We start from the raw sequence: 23,650 nt of genomic DNA on the forward strand, positions 1-23,650 counted from the left end.
TCAAGGGACTGGTGTGGTCTGTAAATTCTGCTGAAAGAATAGCTGCCTCCTTTGGTGTAATCTTGTTCTACGTACTTCTGCCATTTCCTCTTCCTTCTGCTCCTGTTTGCCTCCATCACAAGAACATATATGGCAATGCCCATAGTGAATCCCATGGTAAGGACTCCATGCCAAAAGAGTTGGAAGAAAAACAATCCTCAGCCTGAAACTGCTCAAAGCCAGCTTGGAGAATCCTATTTTAGTTGCGCAGCTGAGATTTTTCTAATTGTTTTCGTCAAAGCTCATGTTTCAGACAAAGTTTGTGGACATTCAAAACTTGTAAACCCAACTACTTCCTGATTGACAAGTCATGCAGGTAACTTGCCCCTTTGCAAGCTTAACTTAAAATTAGGTGCAATTCTGGTGCAAATGGCAAATTTCTGTGGCAGTAGTTTTTGTCCTCATTATCCATGATTGGCATACATTGGGGGGTACATCTGCCAACAGCTAATTCCACCCCGAATTTAGTCTGTATTTTGGAATGGATATTACTCTGGCATGTTTGACTTATGCCTTTAATTCCAGTCCTCTCTGACAGCACTATACCATTCTGCATCCAAATAATTTGGAATTTTGGGCCCAACCTTTTTCTTTTCTCAGAATGTCAAAACTGTAGAACTCATAATGGTCTCACTCTTCCATTTTCCTACTGTCTAGTGGCTTTTAAACCCCAAGCTTAGCATCACATTTGATTTAATTGGTCTTATCTCTTGCTCATATCTGATGAACCCTTGCATGATGGGATTGATTTCAACATAGGGAGGATGCAGGGATGAGGAAGAATGTGTAAATTATAATAGGAGTTTAGGAAAAATGTCCAGGGGAGCAATGAATATAACTGAAATAGCGGATGCATTGACAGTCATTTTCCAACATTCCATTGACTCTGGATCAGTTCCTATCGAGTGGAGGGTAGCCAATGTAACCCCACTTTTTAAAAAAGGAGGGAGAGAGAAAACAGGGAATTATAGACCGGTCAGCCTGACATCGGTAGTGGGTAAAATGACGGAATCAATTATTAAGGATGTCATAGCAGCGCATTTGGAAAGAGGTGACATGATGGGTCCAAATCAGCATGGATTTGTGAAAGGGAAATCATGCTTGACAAATCTTCTGGAATTTTTTGAGGATGTTTCCAGTAGAGTGGACAAGGGAGAACCTGTTGATGTGGTATATTTGGACTTTCAGAAGGCTTTCGACAAGGTCCAACACAAGAGATTAATGTGCAAAGTTAAAGCACATGGGATTGGGGGTAGTGTGCTGACATGGATTGAGAACTGGTTGCCAGACAGGAAGCAAAGAGTAGGAGTAAATGGGGACTTTTCAGAATGGCAGGCAGTGACTAGTGGGGTACCGCAAGGTTCTGTGCTGGGGCCCCAGCTGTTTACATTGTACATTAATGATTTGGACGAGGGGATTAAATGTAGTATCTCCAAATTTGCGGATGACACTAAGTTGGGTGGCAGTGTGAGCTGTGAGGAGGATGCTATGAGGCTGCAGAGTGAGTTGGATAGGTTAGGTGAGTGGGCAAATGCATGGCAGATGAAGTATAATGTGGATAAATGTGAGGTTATCCACTTTGGTGCTAAAAACAGAGAGACAGACTATTATCTGAATGGTGACAGATTAGGAAAAGGGGAGGTGCAACGAGACCTGGTTGTCATGGTACATCAGTCATTGAAGGTTGGCATGCAGGTACAGCAGGCGGTTAAGAAAGCAAATGGCATGTTGGCCTTCATAGCGAGGGGATTTGAGTACAGGAGCAGGGAGGTGTTGCTACAGTTGTACAGGGCCTTGGTGAGGCCACACCTGGAGTATTGTGTACAGTTTTGGTCTCCTAATTTGAGGAAGGACATTCTTGCTATTGAGGGAGTGCAGCGAAGGTTCACCAGACTGATCCCCGGGATGGCAAGACTGACCTATCAAGAAAAACTGGATCAACTGGGCTTGTATTCACTGGAGTTCAGAAGAATGAGAGGGGACCTCATAGAAACGTTTAAAATTCTGATGGGTTTAGACAGGTTAGATGCAGGAAGAATGTTCCAAATGTTGGGGAAGTCCAGAACCAGGGGTTACAGTCTAAGGATAAGGGGTAAGCCATTTAGGACCGAGATGAGGAGAAACTTCTTCACCCAGAGAGTGGTGAACCTGTGGAATTCTCTACCACAGAAAGTTGTTGAGGCCAATTCACTAAATATATTCAAAAAGGAGTTAGATGTCGCCCTTACTACTAGGGGAATCAAGGGGTATGGCGAGAAAGCAGGAATGGGGTACTGAAGTTGCATGTTCAGCCATGAACTCATTGAATGGCGGTGCAGGCTAGAAGGGCTGAATGGCCTACTCCTGCACCTTTTTTCTATGTATGTTTCTAAATAAAAATAGAACATTCTGGAAAAGTTCAGCAGGTCAGGCAGTATCTGTGGAGAGAGAAACAGAGTTAACGTTAAAAGTCGATCATCGAGGAGTAGGATTAATTGGATAGCTCTGCTAAAGAGCTGGCATGGGCATGATGGATCCTTTGTGCCATATCATTCTATGATTCTGTGAACTGTGTCAATAAACTAAAGAGGGACAGGAAGGATTGGATAGAATTATTACAGACCTTCGGTATCTTATTTGTGAAATTGTAATATAATAGAAAGTGACATAAGCTTCCACTGTTGCTTTTCACAAAGGTCTTTAATAATTTTGTAATTGACCAAAGTGATTAAACTGATTTCAATTAAAAATAGCTTAATTCCATTTAGAATACATGCTGTCGTCTACTTTGAGGGATCATGGGTGTGATGAATGCATCCAAGCACTTATACACAGAAAAATGTCTTGCCAAATTTCAGTACTTCTATTTGGACCTTTTTGATATACTTGAACAAATAATACCCTCTAAGTGTGATGCCATAAGTAGTTAGAAGATTAAGGATTACTGAATTATTAGTGATAGAAAGCTTTTTTCATAATCTTATTAATTTGCATTTGCACATCATTGCCATCTCTGGTTGACTGTGTATGTTCAGTATAGTTCAAGAACCATGAAATGGCAGAAGCCTATTACAAATTTCAGAAAAATTTTGTTCAGGATAACACTAGGGCAGGAAAACCCATTAATATATAGGAAATAGAGCTTCAAAGTAAAATATCTTTTGGATTATACTATATAGACTGCTCGGGTGAATTGGTTGAATACTGTGGACACCGGTGGACCTACTAGACTGAAGACTGGGTGTTGCAGAAGGTTGAGATACTGATCCTTTCACTCCTGGAATCTGGGCTCAATCTAGCCCAGACTGCTTCATGCAGGCATATTTCCCGTTGGTTTTACAGGAGGTAGAACTGGCATGGTTTCCAAGGAAGTCTGGGATCTCAACACCAAAAGTCTCGTTTGGTCTCAGGGTATGATTCTCACTTGGGGAAATGCACTGTTTGAAATGCGAGAGGTCTTGGGTTCAAATCATGGACGAGCCCCATACTTTATACGGGATCCTGGGCTTCATGAATAGAGATATAGAGGTACAAAAGCGTGGAAATTATGAAGACCCTCTATAAAACACTAGTTCGGCCTCAACTGGAATATTGTGTCCAATTCTGGGCACTACACTTTAGGAAGGATATGAAGGCCTTAGAGAGGGTTCAGAAAAGATTTACGAGAATGATTCCAGGGATGAGGGACTTCAGTTGGGTGGATAGACTGGAGAAGCTATGGTTATCCTCCTTAGAACAGAGAAGATTGAGAGGAGATTTGATTGAGGTGTTCAAAATTATGAGAGGTCTGAAGAGAGGAGATAAAGGGAAACTGTTCCCATTGGCAGAAGGGTAGAGAACCAGAGGACACAGATTTAGGGTGATTAGCAAAAGAACCAAAGGTGACATTAAAAAAAACTTTTTTACACAATGAGTGGTTAGGATCTGTAATGCACTGTCTGAAAAGGTGGAGGAGGCTTTCAAAAGTGAGTTGGATAAGTACCTGAAAAAACATTTTTTGCAGGGCTACGGGGAAAGGGCAGCTGAGTGGGCCTAGCTGAAGTGCTCTTGGAGAGCCGGCACAGGCTTGACGGGCTGAATGGCCGCCTTCCATGCTGTAACCATTCTATAATTCTAAATTATGTCACGACAGGGAGGAGACAGGTGGAAAAAAAACTCCAGTTCCCCCAATTTCTTTGTAGCCATAAAAGATCTGAAACCTGCAATAACAGGTTTTGCCTCCATTCCGTGCCTCTCCGTTCCTACTATGCAAGAAAGATATCCAGGTTCTCGGCTACTGTATCCTGGATGTGAGTTTGAACATGAAAGGTATTATTTGTTAAGTAATGTTATTGTGTATTTCTATTTAATGAATTTCAAAACAAAACCTTTGAGTATATTCCCTCGTGTATATATAACAAAAACAGATTATCTGGTCATTATCACATTGCTGTTTGTGGGAGCTAGCTGAGCGCAAATTGGCTGCCGCATTTCCTACACTACAACAGTGATTGCACTTCTAAAAGCATTTCATTGACTGTAAAACATTTTGGGACGTCCTTTGGTCATGAAAGGTGCTATATAAATGCAAGTCTTTCTTTGTAGTTAGTTGATTTCATAATTACATAGAATTTACAGCACAGAAACAGACCATTTGACCCAACGGGTGTTTATGCTCCACACGAGCCTCCTCCTAACTGTCTTCATCTAACCCTATGAACATATTCTTCTATTCCTTTCTCCTTTGTTTATTTATTCAGCTTCCCCTTAAATGCATCTATGCTATACACCACGCTCTATGTCGAAGCGAGATCCACATTCTCACCAATTTCTGCATAAAAAAGTTTCTCCTGAATTCCCAATTGGATTTATTAGTGACTATCTTGTAGTTATGGCTCCTAGTTTTAGACTCTTTCTCCCCCCCTCCCCCCCCCCCCACCTCCCCCACTCCGTCACAAGTGGAAGCATCAATTTTTATGTATACAGAGTATATGCCATACAGATTTGAAGAAATCTGTTGCTGTGTTCAAATAGAATAAATTGAATTTATGGTCTAAATTTGTGATGGGGACATCAAAAATACTGCTTGCGATTTTCCATCCAACCAGGTGGAACATCTCAGGTGATGAGCCTGCAATTTTTGCGCATGGCAAGCAAGGTTCCCTACCACTACAGGCACATGGAAAATTCCTGTCTGTGTTTGAAATTTATCTAGAACCTCTTAGTTTCTCACTTTATAGTTTGTCTCTTTTTGAAAATATGAAGTGAATCTAACAGAAAAACACTACAGCAAGTACAGTACAAAGTCTAAACTACCAGGGCAAAACTGATGTGCTTTTATTTCAGAGTTGTGGGTAGTGTGCCAGAATTCTAAGCTGCGCTCATGATACTGGGTGGTGGAATATAAAATATGGTGTAGGTATGCATACAAGCTATATGCACTTAGTTAGGGCAAATATATGTGCATTAGGCTATGGGAAAAGAGCTGGGGTAATGGGGACTAATTGGACAGCTCTTTCAAATAGTCGTCACAGGCATGATGGGCCGAATGGTCTCATTCTGTGCTGTAAGATTTTCATATTCTAGTCCGGTTTTAAATTAAAATTCCATTGAAATAATCTTATATTCAATGTGATTTAAAAATTAATGCAATTCTGAAAATTTAAGACTTCCTGTGCTGCATTGCCATGCTCAACAGTCAAAAGATCTTAAAAAAACATTTCTGCTTCAATTCTACCCTTTGAAATGACATTCTGCTGCAGGTTGGTAAAGAGTAGTCCCTCCGGGGTAGTCAGACTGTGATTCAGACACAACAGATACTTGCCCAGAAGGATTGCAACGACAGTTGGGCCTGCCAGTTTCGATCAATATGTAAAACACGGATAATTTTAATCTAACCCTCCTGGCAGAAAACTGACTGGATTGGACCAGCTGCCCGTTTTATACCCCGCCCAATTTTATGTTCCAATGAAATTGTGTGGGTTCGATCAAAATTACCCCCATGGTCTGTTTGGAATATACTTCTGAGTACTTCAGACTTGTGAAAGAGAGAGGATTACAGTTAAGGTTTGGCTGTTCACGTTGCTGACATTTTAGCACCGTTATTGCATTAGGGATCATCTGTAAATGTTATATTTTCTCAAGTACAAAGCAGTACTCTTATCTTTTTGCTAATTCCATACTTTCCCAAAATTCTACTGTTTTAAAAAAAAATGAAAATTGATCATTATTTTTACATGAAAGAAAGTGTACGTAGAACATTATCGACTCTTACCCCTCACGTGGCCTTGAAAGGCCTAGTGTTTGTGAAAATGACATTCATGGCTGATCCCTTATTACTCTAGTTTTAAATGTCTAGATAGTCTCAAAGACACAAAAAAGCCCCCTGTACTTGTTAATGTTTTAATTTGCAGTGTTTTTCAATACATATTTTCCTGGTGCAGTTTTTTATCCTTCGACTGGCACAGAATATGGGAGTGAAGTTCTGCCGCGGTTCTGATCGCTGGACAATTGGGAAAACCTTCGCGGAATCCCGCTTCCTGAAAGCTTACACATTACTAAGACTTTTTCTTGTTTTGTATCCTCAGTGGTATGTTTTACGATGGAAACTACACTTACTTGGTTGAACCTGCACCAAGGAATAATGAGAACTTACTGGTAAGTCTTGTTTTGCAGACTTCTATGCAGTTAAATGTTGTAATGATGTTGTAGTACAAAATCCTTCTCTGCCTTTTCCTGGCAATAGCTCTCTTTTTAATCCAAATACAGGTTTCAGTATAAAATGGCAATCTGAGTTTCATTCTGCGGTAATGGCATCAATGTTTAAAGGTTTTGCTTTGCTTCAGTTCTGTAAAACAAAAATTTCCATTAAAGAAAAGGGGAATTAAAGAATTATAAAAATAGAGCGGTTGTTAATATACAAGAACAGTTTCTGATAATACGTGTTCTTACTCCTTGTTTTGTTTTACTACATTTCTCCCTGGCCTCTCTACCCCTTCACTCTTGAAAGCGCTGTTTCTTTGCTGGGATATCATTCCATAGGTAACTTTTACCTCATGGGTATATCATTCAAATAGTCATTTTTCACATCTCCGTCCTGTGAGAGGGCATCACAGTGACTCCCGTTGTCCTCATCCACAATTCACTCACGTACACTTCCAGTGGAGGTCACTAACTAGCAACCTAGAGCAGGGACCCTGGCCATTCGCTGCCACCCCCGCCCCTCCGCCCTCAATGAGGGTGCTGCAATCAATTGTAGGCTTTTTGCTGAAATCGGCTAACTCAGCAAAAACCTGGGATTGAAATGGGGATCTTTCTTATCAGCAAGACTCGGACAGTCACTGCGTCACCAACTTGGTTGCATTGTTATGGCAATTGCCTTTCAATTTTGGAGGTACAGTATTAGCATTTTGGAAGTGGGGTTCCTGGCCACCATTGGAGTTTTGCTGTGGTAGTTCAGAGGCCTGCTGCAATGCGGGGAAACCGATGGAGCTGCCAGTGGTGGGGAGGGGGTTTTGGCAGGGTCTCATGAGTGGGAAGGTGAGAGGGAGGGAGGGAGGGTGAGTCAGCAGAGGCCAAACGTTTTCTTGTGAGTCAGAAGGAGCACTCTTGGCTCCTCCTGGCCCCACAAAAGGAACTTTACCACTTGATTTTTGTGGCCTCCTGAATCTTCGGAGCAGTTTTTACTGGGTGGGACGGCCGCAGCACTTAAATGGCCATCGGGGTCCTATTGATGTAATAGGCGGTGAAGCTGATCAGGTGGGCAAATGGATAGTATCTGTCAGAGTGCAGGCCTTCTATCTGCAGCAAAATCATTTTCTTTACATATTCGAACCATCGATGCAGGACTGCCACTTCAATTTTCTATCGGCAACTCGAGGCGGGCCGTTTACAGATGTGAGCCCCTCCCCTCGATTATTAAAATTACCCCACTCCTGGGATTTGGGAGGTGTGCAGTTTTAGACTGCTTTCTTCTTTTCGTTTTGTTGCTTTAAACGTCAGATTACACACACACTCAATTGTAATAATGCAGGATCAGATTTTTGTTGAAACCACATACTAGCCACAACCAGTATGAGTGCACAAGTCTGTTTCATACGGCACAAAACCAGTATGATAGCTGCTGAGACATCACACTATCCATGATTCCAGTGTGAGTTACTAAACTGTGTTCCCTTCCATTTCTTGTACTGATTCTCCCCTTTGATCACTACAATCCATGCGCACTATCAATAAATCATGGCACATCAAAGGATAACAATGTAAACTAAACAGCCAGGCACTCAACTCTTCGGAATTGCTTTATTGCCGCAATAAAACTCTTGTCATCCATTTTATTACTATTGGCACATCCGATATGGCTGAATGACTCATACCTTATACTATCTTCTTTCCTGTGAGAATATCATTTGCTTTGATCTCCTCTTACCCACTTTACAACCCATGCTCAGCAGAAAGCTGTTTGAACCCTTAACCCAGCATATGCTGATGTCACAGACTGCACAGAAAGAATAGCGAGGTATTCGGGTAATATGGACTTTCGCTCCCACATGCAGCAGTTAGTGGGTGAATGTCCCACCCCGTCACACTTCTAGTGTTGGAGTGAGGACCCAACAATTTTGGGTCCCAGTATTTAAAATGAAGCAGCTTGGACCTGAACTCCTTGGTTTGCAGAAACCTTGTTTAAATGTAACAACAAATGAGAGTGTGTCTGCTGCACTGATCCAGCAAAAGCATTTTAATGTCATTATGGATTCATTGCACACCCACCGGTTGCAGGCATGACAAAATCAGCAAGCATTTTTGAAGTTCTGTCCTTTCAAGCTTCACATAAATATTTGATGTTTTCCCCAGAGGTATTTAAAATATGCATAAAAATGGAATATCTATTTGTGCACTACAAATTTGTAGGTGGTAAGGCTGTTCAAGGGTTGAAACAAGAGTTTTAAAAATATAAAAAACAAATTAGTTATCCTTTTTAAAATAAAAACTTAGATATATAAAAAGGAAAAGAGTGGCTAGAGTAACTGTTGGTCCCTTAGAGGACGAGACCGGGGAATTAGTAATGGGGAAAATTTTGTATCAGTCTTTACAGTAGAGTATACGAACAATATTCCAACAGTGGATAGTCAAGGGGTTATAGGGGGGGGAGGAACTTAACACAATCACAATCACTAAGAAGGTGGTAATCAGTAAGATAATGGGACTAAAAGCAGATAAATCCTCTGGACCCGATGGCTTGCATCCCAGGGTCTTGAGAAGTAGCAGCAGGGATTGTGGATGCATTGGTTGTAATTTACCAAAATTCCCTGGATTCTGGGGAGGTCCCAGCAGATTGGAAAACTGCAAATGTAATGCCCCTATTTAAAAAAAGGGGACAAAAAAAAAGGCAGGAAACTATAGACCAGTTAGCCTAACATCTATGGTTGGGAAAATGTTGGAGTCTTATTATTAAAGAAGCAGTAGCAGGACATTTGGTAAATCAAAATTCAGTCAGGCAGAGTTAGCATGGATTTATGAAGGGGACGTCATGTTTGACAAATTTGCTGGAGTTCTTTGAAGATGTAATGAGCAGGGTGGATAAAGGGGAACCAGTGGATGTGGTGTATTTGGACTTCCAGAAGGCATTTGAAAAGGTGCCACATAAAAGGTTACTGCATAAGATAAAAGTTCATGGCGTTGGGGGTAATATATTAGCATGGATAACTAACAGAAAACAGAGAGTCGGGATAAATCTCTGGTTGGCAATCAGTAACCAGTGGTGTGCCGCTGGGACATCAACTATTTACAATCTATATTAACGACTTGGAAGAAGGGACTGAGAATAACGTAGCCAAGTTTGCTGACGATACAAAGATGAAAGGAAAAGCAATGTGTGAGGAGGACACACAAAATCTGCAAAAGGACATAGACAGGCTAAGTGAGTGCGCTAAAATTTGACAGATGGAGTATAATATTGGAAAGTGTAAGGTCATGAAAAAAATCAAAGAGCAGGTTATTATTTAAATGGAGAGAGATTGCAAAGTGCTGCAGTACAGCGATACCTGGGGGTACTTGTGCAAGAAACACAAAAGGTTAATATGCAGGTACAGCAAGTGATCAGGGAGGCCAATGGCATCTTGGCCTTTATCGCAAAAGGGATGGAGTATAAAAGCAGGGAAATCTTGCTTCAGTTGTACAGGGTATTGGTGAGACCACACCTGGAATACTGTGTGCAGTTTTGGTTTCCATATGTACGAAAGGATATACGTGCTTTGGGGGCTGTTCAGAGAAGGTTCACTAGGTTGATTCCGGAGATGAGGGGGTTGTCTTATGAGGAAAGGTTGAGTAGGTTGGGCCTCTACTCATTGGAATTCAGAAGAATGAGAAGTGATCTTATCAAAACAAATAAGATTATGAGGGGCTTGACAAAGTGGATGCAGAGAGGATGTTTCCACTGATAGGGGAGACTAGAACTAGAGGGCAAAAGCTTAGAATAAGTGGCCACCCATTTAAAACTGAAATGAGGAGAAATTTCTTTGAGGGTTGTGGTTCTGTGGAACTCACTGCCTCAGAGAGCTGTGGAAGCTGGGACATTGAATAAATTTAAGACAGAAATAGACCGTTTCTTAAACGATAAAGGAATAAGGGGTTATGGGGAACGGGCAGGGAGGTAGACCTGAGTCCATGATCGGATCAGCCATGATTGTATTGAATGGCGGAGCAGGCTCAAGGGGCCGGATGGCCTACTCCTGTTCCTATTTCTTATGTTATTATGTATCTACAAAAATGAAGTAGCTGTTTCATTCTACTTTGCAATTTATTTGGATTATTAAAGATTAGGATTTCTTTTGCAGCACAGATACGATGGGCCGAATGGCTTCTTGTGTTGTAAATGGCTAGGGTTCTTTGATTCTAATACGGTCCTCACTATTCTGAGAGGTAGATTTCATGCTGCTATTGTGGGCCTGTGTAGATGGGTTTTATAAAGGAAGAAAAAAGATGCTCCTTCCAGTTCAAGATGAATAAATGAACCAACAGGTTCTCATAAATCTAGTTTTACAATCAACCTTCAATGTAACGAATCCCCTCTCTTGGCTCCGGCTTGGCTCTCTTGGTGGCTATGTTTTGTGTCGGGGGAGGAATCTGCTCCAAAATGTTAATTGAGAAATCTTTGGAACAAGATGTATCTGGGTCCCATTGAAGTTAGTGAGAGTCCACTGGAGCAGCCGTTGATTTTCAGGGCCAGGGATTTACAAAGATCAATAGAGGAAGGTTCAATCATGGGACAGCATTTATCTTTAACTCTCTGAGTTGGTCAATTTACAATTGGTGGAATCACTTTTACCCTAAGCTTATATAACTGTGCAGAAACAATTACAACATTTAACATTGGGACTTAAACTTCAAGAAATCTGCTTTTTTGAATAGTATGATTATTGATGCACAGAATGATTTACACCTTCTTGCTCTACTCCGAGCTCAGCCTTACTTGTCCTGTTCCTCCACCTTGTTCCCCCGCCACTCATTACCTCCTTCAAATTTATTTGGTTGTAGATTTGAATTGTGAGTTAGATGATGGATTTTGCCAGTTCAGAATTGAAATACAGTACATAAATTTTGCTCAATACATTGAGTGATTTTCTAATTTGTTCCTTTGCCATCAAATTTAGCCAAACATATATCTTTTAAAAGCAGTGTGAAAACTTTGCAGGAAGCAAAAGTACACAAAATCTGCTTATAAAAGCAGATGCTGATAAATGCTCAATGCTACATTGGGATCCATAGTTAGAAACTTTGTTATTTCGTACCACAGGCATTTTCATAGGTTAGTTCCTTAGGCTTGTGACTTTGGCACTCATGAGCTATTCCAGTCTCAGTTGTGAAAATAATAATAGTATTTCATGGCTACCCATGGCATATCTTTTGTTACTTTCAAGGGTTAGAAGCTTTCTTTTTGCCTTTTTGCACCCAGCTAACGCAACATAATCACAGGATTAAAGCAGCATGTTGCATGAGAAGGGTTACACAATTGACTAATGTTTGAGCTGAAGGCATTCAGTGTCCCATGTCAAGGACTTGAGTTGGGCACAGAGCCAAAGTGTGTTCATAAATTCTCTGATATCTATTGGCGATTTAAAAATGTATTTAAACATTCTCACTGTCAAATAGAACTCCATATTTCCATTGTTAAAATTGCCTTTTGTGCAAAATACTTCTTGTACCCTCAACGACCCTTGAGTATCTATGAAACCCAAAATTTATATAGTGTTCTCCTATGAGGTGAGGGTCTTTACAACACCTCTTTCAGACTCTTGGGCAGATGTATAAGAAGGCTCATCTGAGAGGTGGATTCTCATTTCTAGTCTCTAATGCCTTTATCTCTCTCTCTCTGTTGCAACTTTTCTTGACTCTGTTTAATAGATGCTTTTTTGGTCACTGCTCCTCTCTTGTTCCTTGTACATGTCAAATACACAGGCCCACACACACTTCCTTCTTCCTACATCGCATTTTATTAGAATGAAGACACAATGCACAGATCACCTATTCCGACTCATTCTTTCCCAGCACCTCAAAACAGTGGTGCTTCTAACCTCCCCCATTTTCTTTTCTATTATGTTTAGAATAACTCCACAAAACTGAGTACTGTAAGCTTAAACTGATATGACCTTAGTCTCTTTAATAAAACTCCAGCGTGCCAAAGCAACATGGCAGACAACCTTTTATACTCGCTTGCATGAGGTGTGCAGTTGACCCTTGGGTCTCCAACCGGTGCGCCCTCTGATGGCAAATCTTACACAGTTATAATGTTTACATACATAACATCACTCCTCCTCAAAGTCTTTGATACAAGTTATTTACAAGTTGAGGCGATCTGGGGCCCTTTGATCCCTGGTTGAATGCCTGAGTTTGAACCCTGGCATGGATGAGTTGGTCAGGCCATTGCTGCACTGCAGTACGGCTGGTCTGACCGGACTATTGGGCATGGTGGGTTCATCCTCTTGATTGACAGCGAGGTCGATTGCCGGTTGGGTGTGTGTTGGTGGATCGATGATCATGTCCTCTTCCAGTTGTTCCTGGTTGTCAGTGAATCACATTTTGGTCTGATCCAAATGCTTTCTGCACGTTTGTCCATTACATAGTTTGACAATAAACACTCTATTCTCCTCCTTGGCCAAGACAGTGCCAGCAATCCATTTGGGACCATGACCATAATTAAGGACAAACAAAGGGTCGTTTACATCACTGTCACGCGATACAGCCGTGCGATCGTGGTACATGTTTTGCCAGTGATGCTGGGTTTCCACGTGATCATTAAGATCTGGGTGGACTAGGGAGAGCCTGATTTTGAGTGCTCTCCATTAACAATTCCACCAGGGGAACCCCGGTAAGCGAGTGGGGTCGCATCTGGTAGTTGAGCAGAACCCGAGATAAACGGGTCTGCAGGGAGCCATCCGTCACGCAATTCAAGCTCTGCTTAATGGTTTGGACTCCCCATTCTGCTTGACCGTTGGATGCGGGGTTAAACGGGGCAGATCTGACATGCTTAATGCCATTCTGGTCAGAAACTCGTTGAATTCCGAGCTGGCGAAACACGGTCCATTGTCACTGACTAGGCCGTCGGGCAAGCCATGAGTTGCGAACATGGCCTGGAGGCTTTCAGTGGTGGCAGTGGATGTGCAGGATGACATGATTACACATTCAATCCATTTAGAGTAAGCGCCCACTAATACTAAAAACATCTTTCCTAGAAAGGGGCCATCAAAATCTACGTGGATCCTGGACCACGGTTTGGAGGGCCATGACCACAGACTCAGTGGAGCCTCCCTTGGTGCATTGCTCAACTGTGAGCAAGTGTTACATTGGTGTATGCATGACTCTAAATCCGAGTCAATGCCGGGCCACCAAATGTGTGACCTGGCGATAGCCTTCATCATGACAATGCCTGGGTGGGTACTGTGTAGGTCGCGTATAAACGTTTCCCTGCCTTTTTTTGGCAAAACCACGTGATCATCCCATAAGAGACAATCCGACTGGATGGACATTTCATCTTTACGTCAGTGAAACAGCTTGATTTCATCTTGCATTTCCCTGGGAACAGCCAAACAGCTGCCATTTAGGATGCAACTTTTTACTAGTGATAGCACAGGATCCTGGCTAGTCCAGGTCCTGATCTGGCGAGCCGTGACGGGTGACCCCTCGTTCTCAAAAACATCCATGACCAGAAGCAAGTCTGCGAGTTGCGCCATTTCGACCCCAATGGTGGGCAATGGTAGCCGACTGAGGGCATCAGCACAGTTCTCCGTGCCTGGTCTGTGGCGGTTAACATAGTCATAGGTGGACAATGTTAGTGCCTATCTTTGGATGCGGGACGAAGCATTGGTGTTTATACCTTTGCTTTCTGAAAACAGCGAAATGAGCGGTTTGTGGTCGGTTTCAAGCTCAAACCGAAGTCCAAATAGGTATTGGTGCATTTTCTTAACCCCGTATACACATGCTAACGCCTCTTTCTCGGCCATACTGTAGGCTCTTTCAGCCTTAGATAGACTTCTAACCCATATGCAACCGCTTGCAGTTTGCCTGACACATTGGTTTGCTGTAACACACATCCGACCCCATACGAAGATGCATCACAAGCTAGCACTAAACGTTTATACGGGTCATACAATACAAGTAACTTGTTAGAACATAGCAGGTTTCTGGCCTTCTCAAAAGCTGTCTCTTGAGATTTACCCCAAACCCAGTCATCACCCTTATGTAGCAACGTGTGCAATGGTTCCATCAAAGTGCTCAGCCCGGGTAGAAAGTTACCAAAATAGTTGAGTCCCAGGAACGAATGCAGCTCCATCACATTCTGAGGTCTGGGTGTGTTCTTGATGGTCTCCGACTTTGAGCCCATGGGTCTGATGCCGTCTGCCGCAACCTTTCTCCCCAAAAATCCGATCTCTGGCACCAGGAAAACACACTTGGAGCGTTTAAGCCGGAGTCTCACTCTGTCTAGTCGACTTAGAACCTCTTCCAGGTTGTGCAGGTGCTTGGATGGTGTCACGACCGGTGATCAGGATGTCGTCTTGAAACACAACGGTGCACGGAACCGATTTCAGCAAACTCTCCATGTTCCTCTGGAAGCCACATGAATCCCAAAAGGGCATCTATGGTATGTAAACAGTCCTTTGTGCATGTTGATGCACGTCAATTTTTTCGAAGATTCAGCCAGCTCCTGTGTCATGTAAGCGGAGGTTAGATCCAATTTGGTGAACGACTTCCCCCTGTTAACGTTGCGAACAGGTCATCCACCTGGGGTAGTGGATACTGGTCTTGTAACGAGACTCGATTGATCGTTACCTTGTAGTCTCAGCAGATTCTGACCATGCCATTGCTTTTCAACACTGGAACAATTGGACTGGCCCACTCGTTGAACTCAACTGGCGCTATGATTCCTTCTTGTTGAAGTCTGTCCGGTTCGATCTCGACTTTCTCCCTCATCATATATGGAACCGCTCGAGCCTTGTGATGAACAGGCCGTGCATCAGGGACTAGATGGATCTGCACCTTGGCGCCTGTGACGTTGCCGATACCTGGTTCAAATAGTGACGGAAATTTGCGCAGCATTTGAGTGCACAAGGCGTCATCCACCAAAGACAGTGCTTTGATGTCATCCCAGCTCCATCAAATGTTTCCTAGCCAGCTTCTGCGAACAGCATTGAGCCATCGCCTGGTACAATCCACAGTGATAAGTCATGCACAGCTCCATCGTACGATACCTTCACTGCTGCACTGCCAGTGACTGGTATGAACTCTTTGATGTAAGTGCGCAGCTTGGTATGGATTGGGCTCAGATTGGGCCTTTGTGCCTTGTTGCTCCACAGTTTTTCAAAAGCCTTCTGGCTCATAATTGACTGACTCGCCCCCATGTTCAACTCCATGGAAACTGGAATGCCATTTAATTTGACTTTCAGCATTATAGGAGGGCTCTTGGTGGTGAAGGTGTGTAACCCATACACTTCTTCCTCGGCCTCGAGTTGAGTTGCGCCTCTCACTTGTTCTGCGCGATCCACTTCGGATCGACCATCTTCTGCCGACTCTGCCACGTGGTGAGTCGCAGCACGTTTTCACATTCGCTGGAGGTGCCCCATTGTTTGGCAGCCTTTCCACACGTAGTGCTCGAATCGATATAGATGGGCTCTATGAGTACCCCCGCAGTGACAACATGGTGTTAATGGATTCGCATTCACGCCCCATGGTGGACTCTCAGTCATTCTAGGTCTTGCAGCTGCAGATGTGTAGGCCCATGTACAGTTCTGCCTGCAAGCTAACGGCGTTATTTTATGCACAGTACTTATCGGTGAGCGTCAATGCTGAGAAGATATCAGTTTAGTATTATCATTCGTGGACATGAAAACCTGGGCTATCGTGATGGCCTTGTTCAGGTCTGGGGATTCGGCAGACAGCAGCATGCGAAGAATGACCTCGTGGCCAAATCCATGCGTGAAAAAGTCCCGCAGCATTTCCCCCAAATATCCAGCAAAATCGCAAGGTCCCGCAAGGCGTCTTAGGTCGGTGACATCACTCACCACATCCTGGCCCTCGGAGCAATGGTGCGTATAGAAGCGATACCTGGCCATTAAGATGCTCTCCTTCGGCTTGAGGTGTTCCCGAACCAGCGCACATAACTCTGCATATGTCTTTTCCGTTGGTTTCATCGGTGCTAGCAGATGCTTGATGAGGCCGTATGTTGTAGACCCACAAACGGTGAGGAGAATCATCCTGCACTTGATCGCTTTATCGTCCGCATCCAGCTTGTTGGTCATGAAGTACTGGTCGAGACGTTCAATAAAGGCTTCCCAATCATCACCCTCTACAAATTGCTGAAGAATACCATAGTGATCTGTTACTCATCGCCAATTGTTATGTTTAGAATAACTCCACAAGACTGAGCACTGTAAGCTTAAACTGATATGACCTTGGTCTCTGCTAAAACTCCAGAGTGCCAAAGCAGCATGGCAGACAACCTTTTATATTCGCTTGCATGAGGTGTGCAGGTGACCGTTGGGCCTCCAACCGGTGGGCCCTCTGGTGGCAAGTCTTACACAGTTATAATGTTGACATACATAACACTTTCCTCCTCATCTAAAGCCTTTTTATACCTAGATTTGGTGTCACCTCATCTCTACTTGTGATTTATCGAGTCTCCTCATACGTTCTTTATCCTGCTGGCACCTACATTTAGAGTTTCTCAGTAAAAGAAAATTCTGGCCCTTGGAGAGTTGGTGGGCCAGGTTTATTGGGGACGTTGCCAGTGTCCCACCATAACTCTGGCAGGAGACCTGTGGAACTTCCAGAAAGTAGTAGAGATTCAGTTGCACCGGGTATCCAACATTTCTGGGAACCTCCATCCACTCCTTTCAAGACAAATGATAGCAAGGCGGCGAAACTAGATGTAGTGACGCCTTACACTGATAATTCCCATTCCTTTGACTAAGTCAGGGCCTGGCATATTAGTGGAGGATGGTACACCAAATAAAGTGAGACTTACCAGTTTCCACATGGGTGGACGTGGGCCCATCTATGGCTCCAGACCAAGAAGCAATCAAACTCCTGAAGAAACGGTAAGTAACTTTTAAAGTTTTTGAGATTTGCCCCCTTACTCAAGGGGCTGAGGGGAACATGGCAGAGGCTGTGAGGTGGAGTTTTGAGTGACCGCAGCCCGTTCCAAAAGCTGTGGGTGCCAGAGGGTCTGGTTGCGTGGGACAGGCGGACACTAAAGATGTGGCCCATGTGTCTCGTGCACCCACTGGTTCTATGCTAATTAGGTGCCTACCTGCAGACCCCACAACCTCTGGTAGACTCTGGGCACTGGCAGGTGTAATCCTGGCCATCTTGTAGATTTTCCATCTCTCGGAGTTGACCCAAATGCTGATGCTTATTTGGTAGTATTGCTTGTTCCTTTGACAGTTAGCTTTCTAGTTTATGTATACAATTATATTCTCTATAATTTGTCTCTGTCATTCTGTTTTGGACTCTGCTTCATTTCAGTCAGACAAGTAGGCTGGAAGTTTTTCTTTATCCATAATGCATGGGATGAAAATTCCACCCCTGGAAATAATGACCAAATTGAATTTTCTCTGACTGCTCATCTAATTTGAATTATATATATAAATGACACTTTTGCACTATTGTAAACAAGGCTCTCATAATTAACTCCTACTCAATCTACACACACACATTTTCACCCACAACTTGAGTATTCATCAATTTGATTTTTTTTTATTGTGAAAATAGGTGGCATGTTCTCCATAGCTTCATGATTTACAGATTTTTGTTTTAATGCTGATCCGTAGTGAGTTTGAGAATTGCTGATCTCAAGCTGACTTTTCTCACATACCTATAAAAGCATAAAGTGTGAATGAGTAGAGGCCACTTAATCTTTCATAGAGGCTTGTTGTCTCGGTCCACTGACAGGGCCTTCACATGTTTTATCTTCCTTGAGCTTTAGCGTCAAACCTGTACGCCGATGGTGCTTGTTGAGTCAGTAGCCTCTGTTTTTAAATTTTCCATCGGAGTCAGCCCCAATTGCACTATATTGAGTTTAGGTTGAGGACCCATAGCCTGTTTTTGTAGGCCTTGATCTGAGATTCAATCATCTGATCTAATGCCTCTGTGTCTTTTACTCATTTATAACACCCAAATGAGTTAATGATTCACTTTGTCAAAAGTGTCAGCTGTGGCTCAGTAGGTAGCACTCTCGCCTGAGTCAGAAGGTTGTGGGTTCAAGTCCCACTTCACAAAAATCTAGGTTGATATTCCAGTGCAGTGCTGAGGGAGTGCTGCACTGGTGGAGGTGCCATCTTTCGGATGAAACGTTAAACCGAGGCCCCGTCTGCTCTCTCGGGTGGATGTAAAAGATACCATGGCACTATTTTGAAGAAGACCAGGAGAGTTATCCCCGGTGTCCTGGCCCATATTTATCCCTCAATCAACATAACAAAAAAAACAAATCATTGGTCATTATCACATTGCTGTTTGTGGGAGTTTGCTGCACGCAATTGGCTGCTGCGTTTCCTACATTACAACAGTGACTTCATTTCTAAAGTTCTTCATTGACTGTAAAGCGTTTTGGAACATCCTGAGGTCATGAAAGGCACATGCCTAACACAAGACTCCCAAAGCAAGCGCTCTACTCGGAACTCCTACACGGCAAGCGAGCCCCAGGTGGTTAGAGGAAACATTTCAAGGACGCCCTCAAAGCCTCCTTGATAAAATGCAACATCCTCACCGACACCTGGATATCCCTGGCCCAAGACCGCCCTAAGTGGAGGGCGCTGAGCACCTCGAGTCTCGTCGCCGAGAGCATGCAGAAAACAAGCGCAGGCAGCAGAAGGAGCGTGTGGCAAACCAGACTCCCCATCCACCCTTTCCTTCAACGACTGTCTGTCCCACCTGTGACCGTGACGGTAATTCCTGTTTTGGACTGTTCAGTCACCTGTGAACTCACTTTTAGAGTGAAAGCAAGTCTTCCTCGATTTTGAGGGACTGCCTATGATGATGATATAAATGCAAGTCTTTTCTTCTTACTATATTCAATTCTGCAATTATAATTCTCATTTTCAGTCAATATCCTTTACTTATCATTTATTAGTATTTAATATGATCAGCCATTCATTTATTTGATCGTTATTTCTCTGTTTTAAAAAAAAAACTACAGGTTGTTAGGTATTTAACCCTTTGTAACTTGCATTACACCTGACCACCAGAGGGGCCCACCTGTTGGAGGCCCAAGGGATCCCAGCATCCCTTGGGAGCACAGCATATAAGCAGGCCACCTACGAGGTACCTGCACTATGGAACCTTAATAAAGGAGCTAAGGTCACACTTGCTCATTACACACAGTACTCAGTCTCACCATTTATTATGAATGCAACAATTGGCAACGAGGCAACGAACAACCGCGTGAAAATGCAGTCGACATCTTGAAGAAGTTCTCAGAAGGGGACGATTGGGAGGCCTTCCTGGAGAGACTCGACCAATACTTTGTAGTCAACGAGCTGGAAGGGGACGAGAACGCTACCAAACAAAGGGCGATCCTCCTAACTGTTTGTGGGGCAACAACCTATGGCCTCATGAAGAATCTCCTGGCCCCGGCAAAACCAAGAGAGAAATTCTACAAAGAATTGGGGTACGCTGGTCTGGGAGCACCTAAATCCTAAGGAAAGCATTTTGACGGCGAGATATCGGTTCTACACGTGTCATCGATTGGAGGGCCAGGAAGTGGCGAGCTACGTCGCTGAACTAAGGCGCCTCACAGGACATTGAGTTCGAGGGATTCCTAGAACAAATGCTCAGAGACTTTTTTGTACTGGGCATCGGACATGAGACAATCCTTCGCAAACTGTTGTCTGTAGAATCTCCGAATCTGAGTAAAGCCATAACGATAGTCGAGGAATTTATGTCCACCAGCGACAACACCAAGCAGATTTCACAGAACAAAGAAATTTCGGCCAGTACTGTGCATAAAGTAACGTCGGTTATGAGCAGAAATGTACATGGCAGAACGTACACGCCGGCTGCTATAGCCCGACCTCAATTGACCCAGAGTCTGCCATCATCTGTTAATGCGAGGCAGTTAACACCCTGTTGGTCCTGCGGAGGTGATCATCAGCCCCATCAATGCCACTTTAAGCACTATGCGTGCAATGGTTGCAGGACAATGAGTCACCTCCAATGACCGTGCAGGCGAGCTGCAAACCCTGCAAACCACCATGTTGTAGAGGAAGATCGATCCACAGTGGATCAGACTGAATTGGAAACTCGTACGGAGGAGGCAGAAGTGTACGGGGTACAAACGTTCACGACGAAATGCCCACTAATAATGTTGAAAGTTGAACTGAACAGCTTTCCAGTATCTATGGAGCTGGACACGGGAGCAAGTCAGTCCATAATGAGTAAACAGGTCTTCGACAGGCTGTGGGGAAAGAAGGCACACAGGCCCAAGCTCAGCCCCATTCACACTAAACTAAGGACTTACACCAAGGAACTAATCCCTGTAATTGGCAGTGCAGAAGTCAAAGTCTCCTATGGTGGAGCAGTACATGAACTCCCGCTGTGCATTGTGCCAGGGGATGGCCCCACGTTGTTTGGCAGCTGGCTGGGGAAAATCTGCTGGAACAGGGACGACATCCGAGTGCTTTCGTCTGTCGACGACGCCTCATGTGCCCAGGTTCTAAGCAAGTTTCCATCGTTATTCGAGCCAGGCATTGGAAGCTTCTCGGGGGCAAAAGTGCAGATCCATTTGGTTCCCGGTATGCGACCCATCCACCACAGGGCTCGGGCGGTACCGTACATGATGTGTGAAAAAGTGGAAATTGAGCTGGACAGGCTGCAACGTGAAGGCATCATCGCGCCGGTGGAATTCAATGACTGGGCCAGTCCGATTGTCCCGGTACTCGAGGATGGTACGGTTAGAATTTGCGGGAATTATAAAGTAACGATTAACCGTTTTTCGCTGCAGGACCAGTACCCGCTACCCAAGGCAGACGACCTATTTGCGACCCTGGCTGGAGGGAAGCCGTTCACTAAGCTGGATCTGACCTCAGCCTACATGACGCAGGAGCTGGAGGAGTCTTCGAAAGGCCTCACCTGCATCAACACGCACAAAGGTCTGTTTATCCTCAACCGGTGTCCGTTCGGGATTCGGTCGGCCGCGACGATCTTCTAGCGGAACATGGAGAGCCTGCTAAAGGTGGTTCCTTGCACAGTGGTCTTCCAGGATGACATATTGGTTACAGGCTGGGACACCATGGAGCACTTGAAGAATCTGGAGGAGGTTTTTAGTCGGTTGGATTGTGTGGGGCTCAGGTTGAAACGCTCAAACTGTGTTTTCCTGGCACAGGACGTCGAATTCTTAGCAAGGAGGATCGCAGCAGGTGGCATCAGACCCACCAACGCTAAGACGGAGGCCATCAAGAACGTGCCAAGATCACAGAATGTGACGGAGCTGTGGTCGTTCCTGGGACTCCCAACTATTTTGGTAATTTCCTACCTGGGTTAAGCACCCTGCTAGAACCCCCACATGCGCTACTGCCCAAGGGAGGCGACTGGGTATGTGGGAATTCACAAGAGGCTGCCTTTAAGAAAGCCAGAAATTTATTGTGTTCTAACAAACTGCTTGTCCTGTGTAATCCATGTAAACGATTAGTGTTAGATTGCAATGCGTTGTCATATGGGGTCGGGTGTGTGTTACAACAGGCTAATGATATGGGGATTTTGCAACTGGTTGCATATGCATCCAGGAGTTTGTCCAAGGCCGAAAGGGCCTACAGCAGGCTGAAAAATAGGCTCTGTCGTACGTTTACGGGGTAAAAAAATACACCAGTACTTACTTGGCCTCAAGTTCGAGCTTGAAACTGATCACAAGCCACTCGTATCGCTGTTCTCTGAGAGCAAAAGGATCAATACCATTGCCTCTGCCCGCATCCAAAGATGGGCGCTCACGCTGTCGGCATACAACTCTGTAATCCGCCACAGACCGGGCATAGAGAACTGCGCAGATGCTCTTAGGCGGCTACCATTGCTCACCACCGGGGTAGAAATGGCACAGCCAGCAGACTTGCTCATGGTCATGGAGGCATTTGAGAACGAGAAGTCCCCCGTTACGGCCCACCAGATAAGGACCTGGACCAGTAGGATCTTTTACTGTCCTTTGTTTAAAAGAAACTGTGTCCTTCATGGGAGCTGGCCCAGTGTCCCAGTGGAGATGCAGGAAGCAATTAAGCCGTTCCACAGATGCAAAGACGAGTTGTCCCTGCAGGCGGACTGTCTTTTGTGGGGCAATCGCGTGGTCTTGCCCCAGAAAGGCAGAGACACATTTATTTGTGAACTGCACAACACCCACCTAGGCATAATGAAAGCCATAGCCAGGTCTCAGGCTGGCATCGACTCAGATTTAGAGTCATGCGTGCGCCAGTGCAACACTTGCTCTCAGTTGAGCAACACCCAGAGAGGCACTGCTAAGTTTGTGGTCGTAGCCATCCAAACTGTGGTCGAGGATCTATGTAGACTATGCGGGCCCATTCCGGGGCAACATGTTTTTGGTTGTCGTGGACGCTTATTGAAAATGGATTGAATGTACAATAATGTCTGTAGGCACATCCACGGCCACCACTGAAAGCCTACGAGCCACGTTTGCCACGCACGGCATGCCTGATATCCTCGTCAGCGACACTGGGCCGTGCTTCGTCAGTGCTGAATTCAAGGAATTCATGACCCGCAATAGGATCAAACATGTCACATCTGCCACATTCAAGCCCGCATCCAACAGCCACGCAGAACGGGCAGTTCAGACCGTCAAGCAATGCTTGAAACGTGTTTCGGAAGGCTTTCCTGCAGACCCAGTTGTCCCGAGTGAGACATAGAGACACAGAAAATAGGTGCAGGAGTAGGCCATTCGGCCCTTCGAGCCTGCACCGCCATTCAATAAGATCATGGCTGATCATTCCCTCAGTACCCCTTTCCTGCTTTCTCTCCATACCCCTTGATTCCCTTAGCCGCAAGGGCCATATCTAACTCTCTCTTGAATATATCCAATGAACTGGCATCAACAACTCTCTGCGGCAGGGAATTCCACAGGTTAACTCTGAATGAAGAAGTTTCTCCTCATCTCAGTCCTAAATGGCCT

The 23,650-nt window shown here is 44.3% G+C and overlaps 1 protein-coding gene across 2 annotated transcripts in view; it reads left to right on the forward strand.

The window, feature by feature from the left end:
* adam22 (ADAM metallopeptidase domain 22) overlaps positions 1-23,650 on the forward strand; it is a 472,931-nt gene that overhangs the window by 245,045 nt on the left and 204,236 nt on the right. For both annotated transcript variants that reach the window (XM_070881347.1, XM_070881348.1), the window contains exon 6: positions 6,585-6,654. In XM_070881347.1, coding sequence (XP_070737448.1) covers positions 6,585-6,654 — 70 coding nt within the window. The remainder of the gene's footprint in view (positions 1-6,584; positions 6,655-23,650) is intronic.

The sequence above is a fragment of the Pristiophorus japonicus genome, chromosome 5, assembly GCF_044704955.1.
Source record: "Pristiophorus japonicus isolate sPriJap1 chromosome 5, sPriJap1.hap1, whole genome shotgun sequence".
In the NCBI taxonomy this organism is placed as follows: Eukaryota; Metazoa; Chordata; class Chondrichthyes; family Pristiophoridae; genus Pristiophorus; species Pristiophorus japonicus.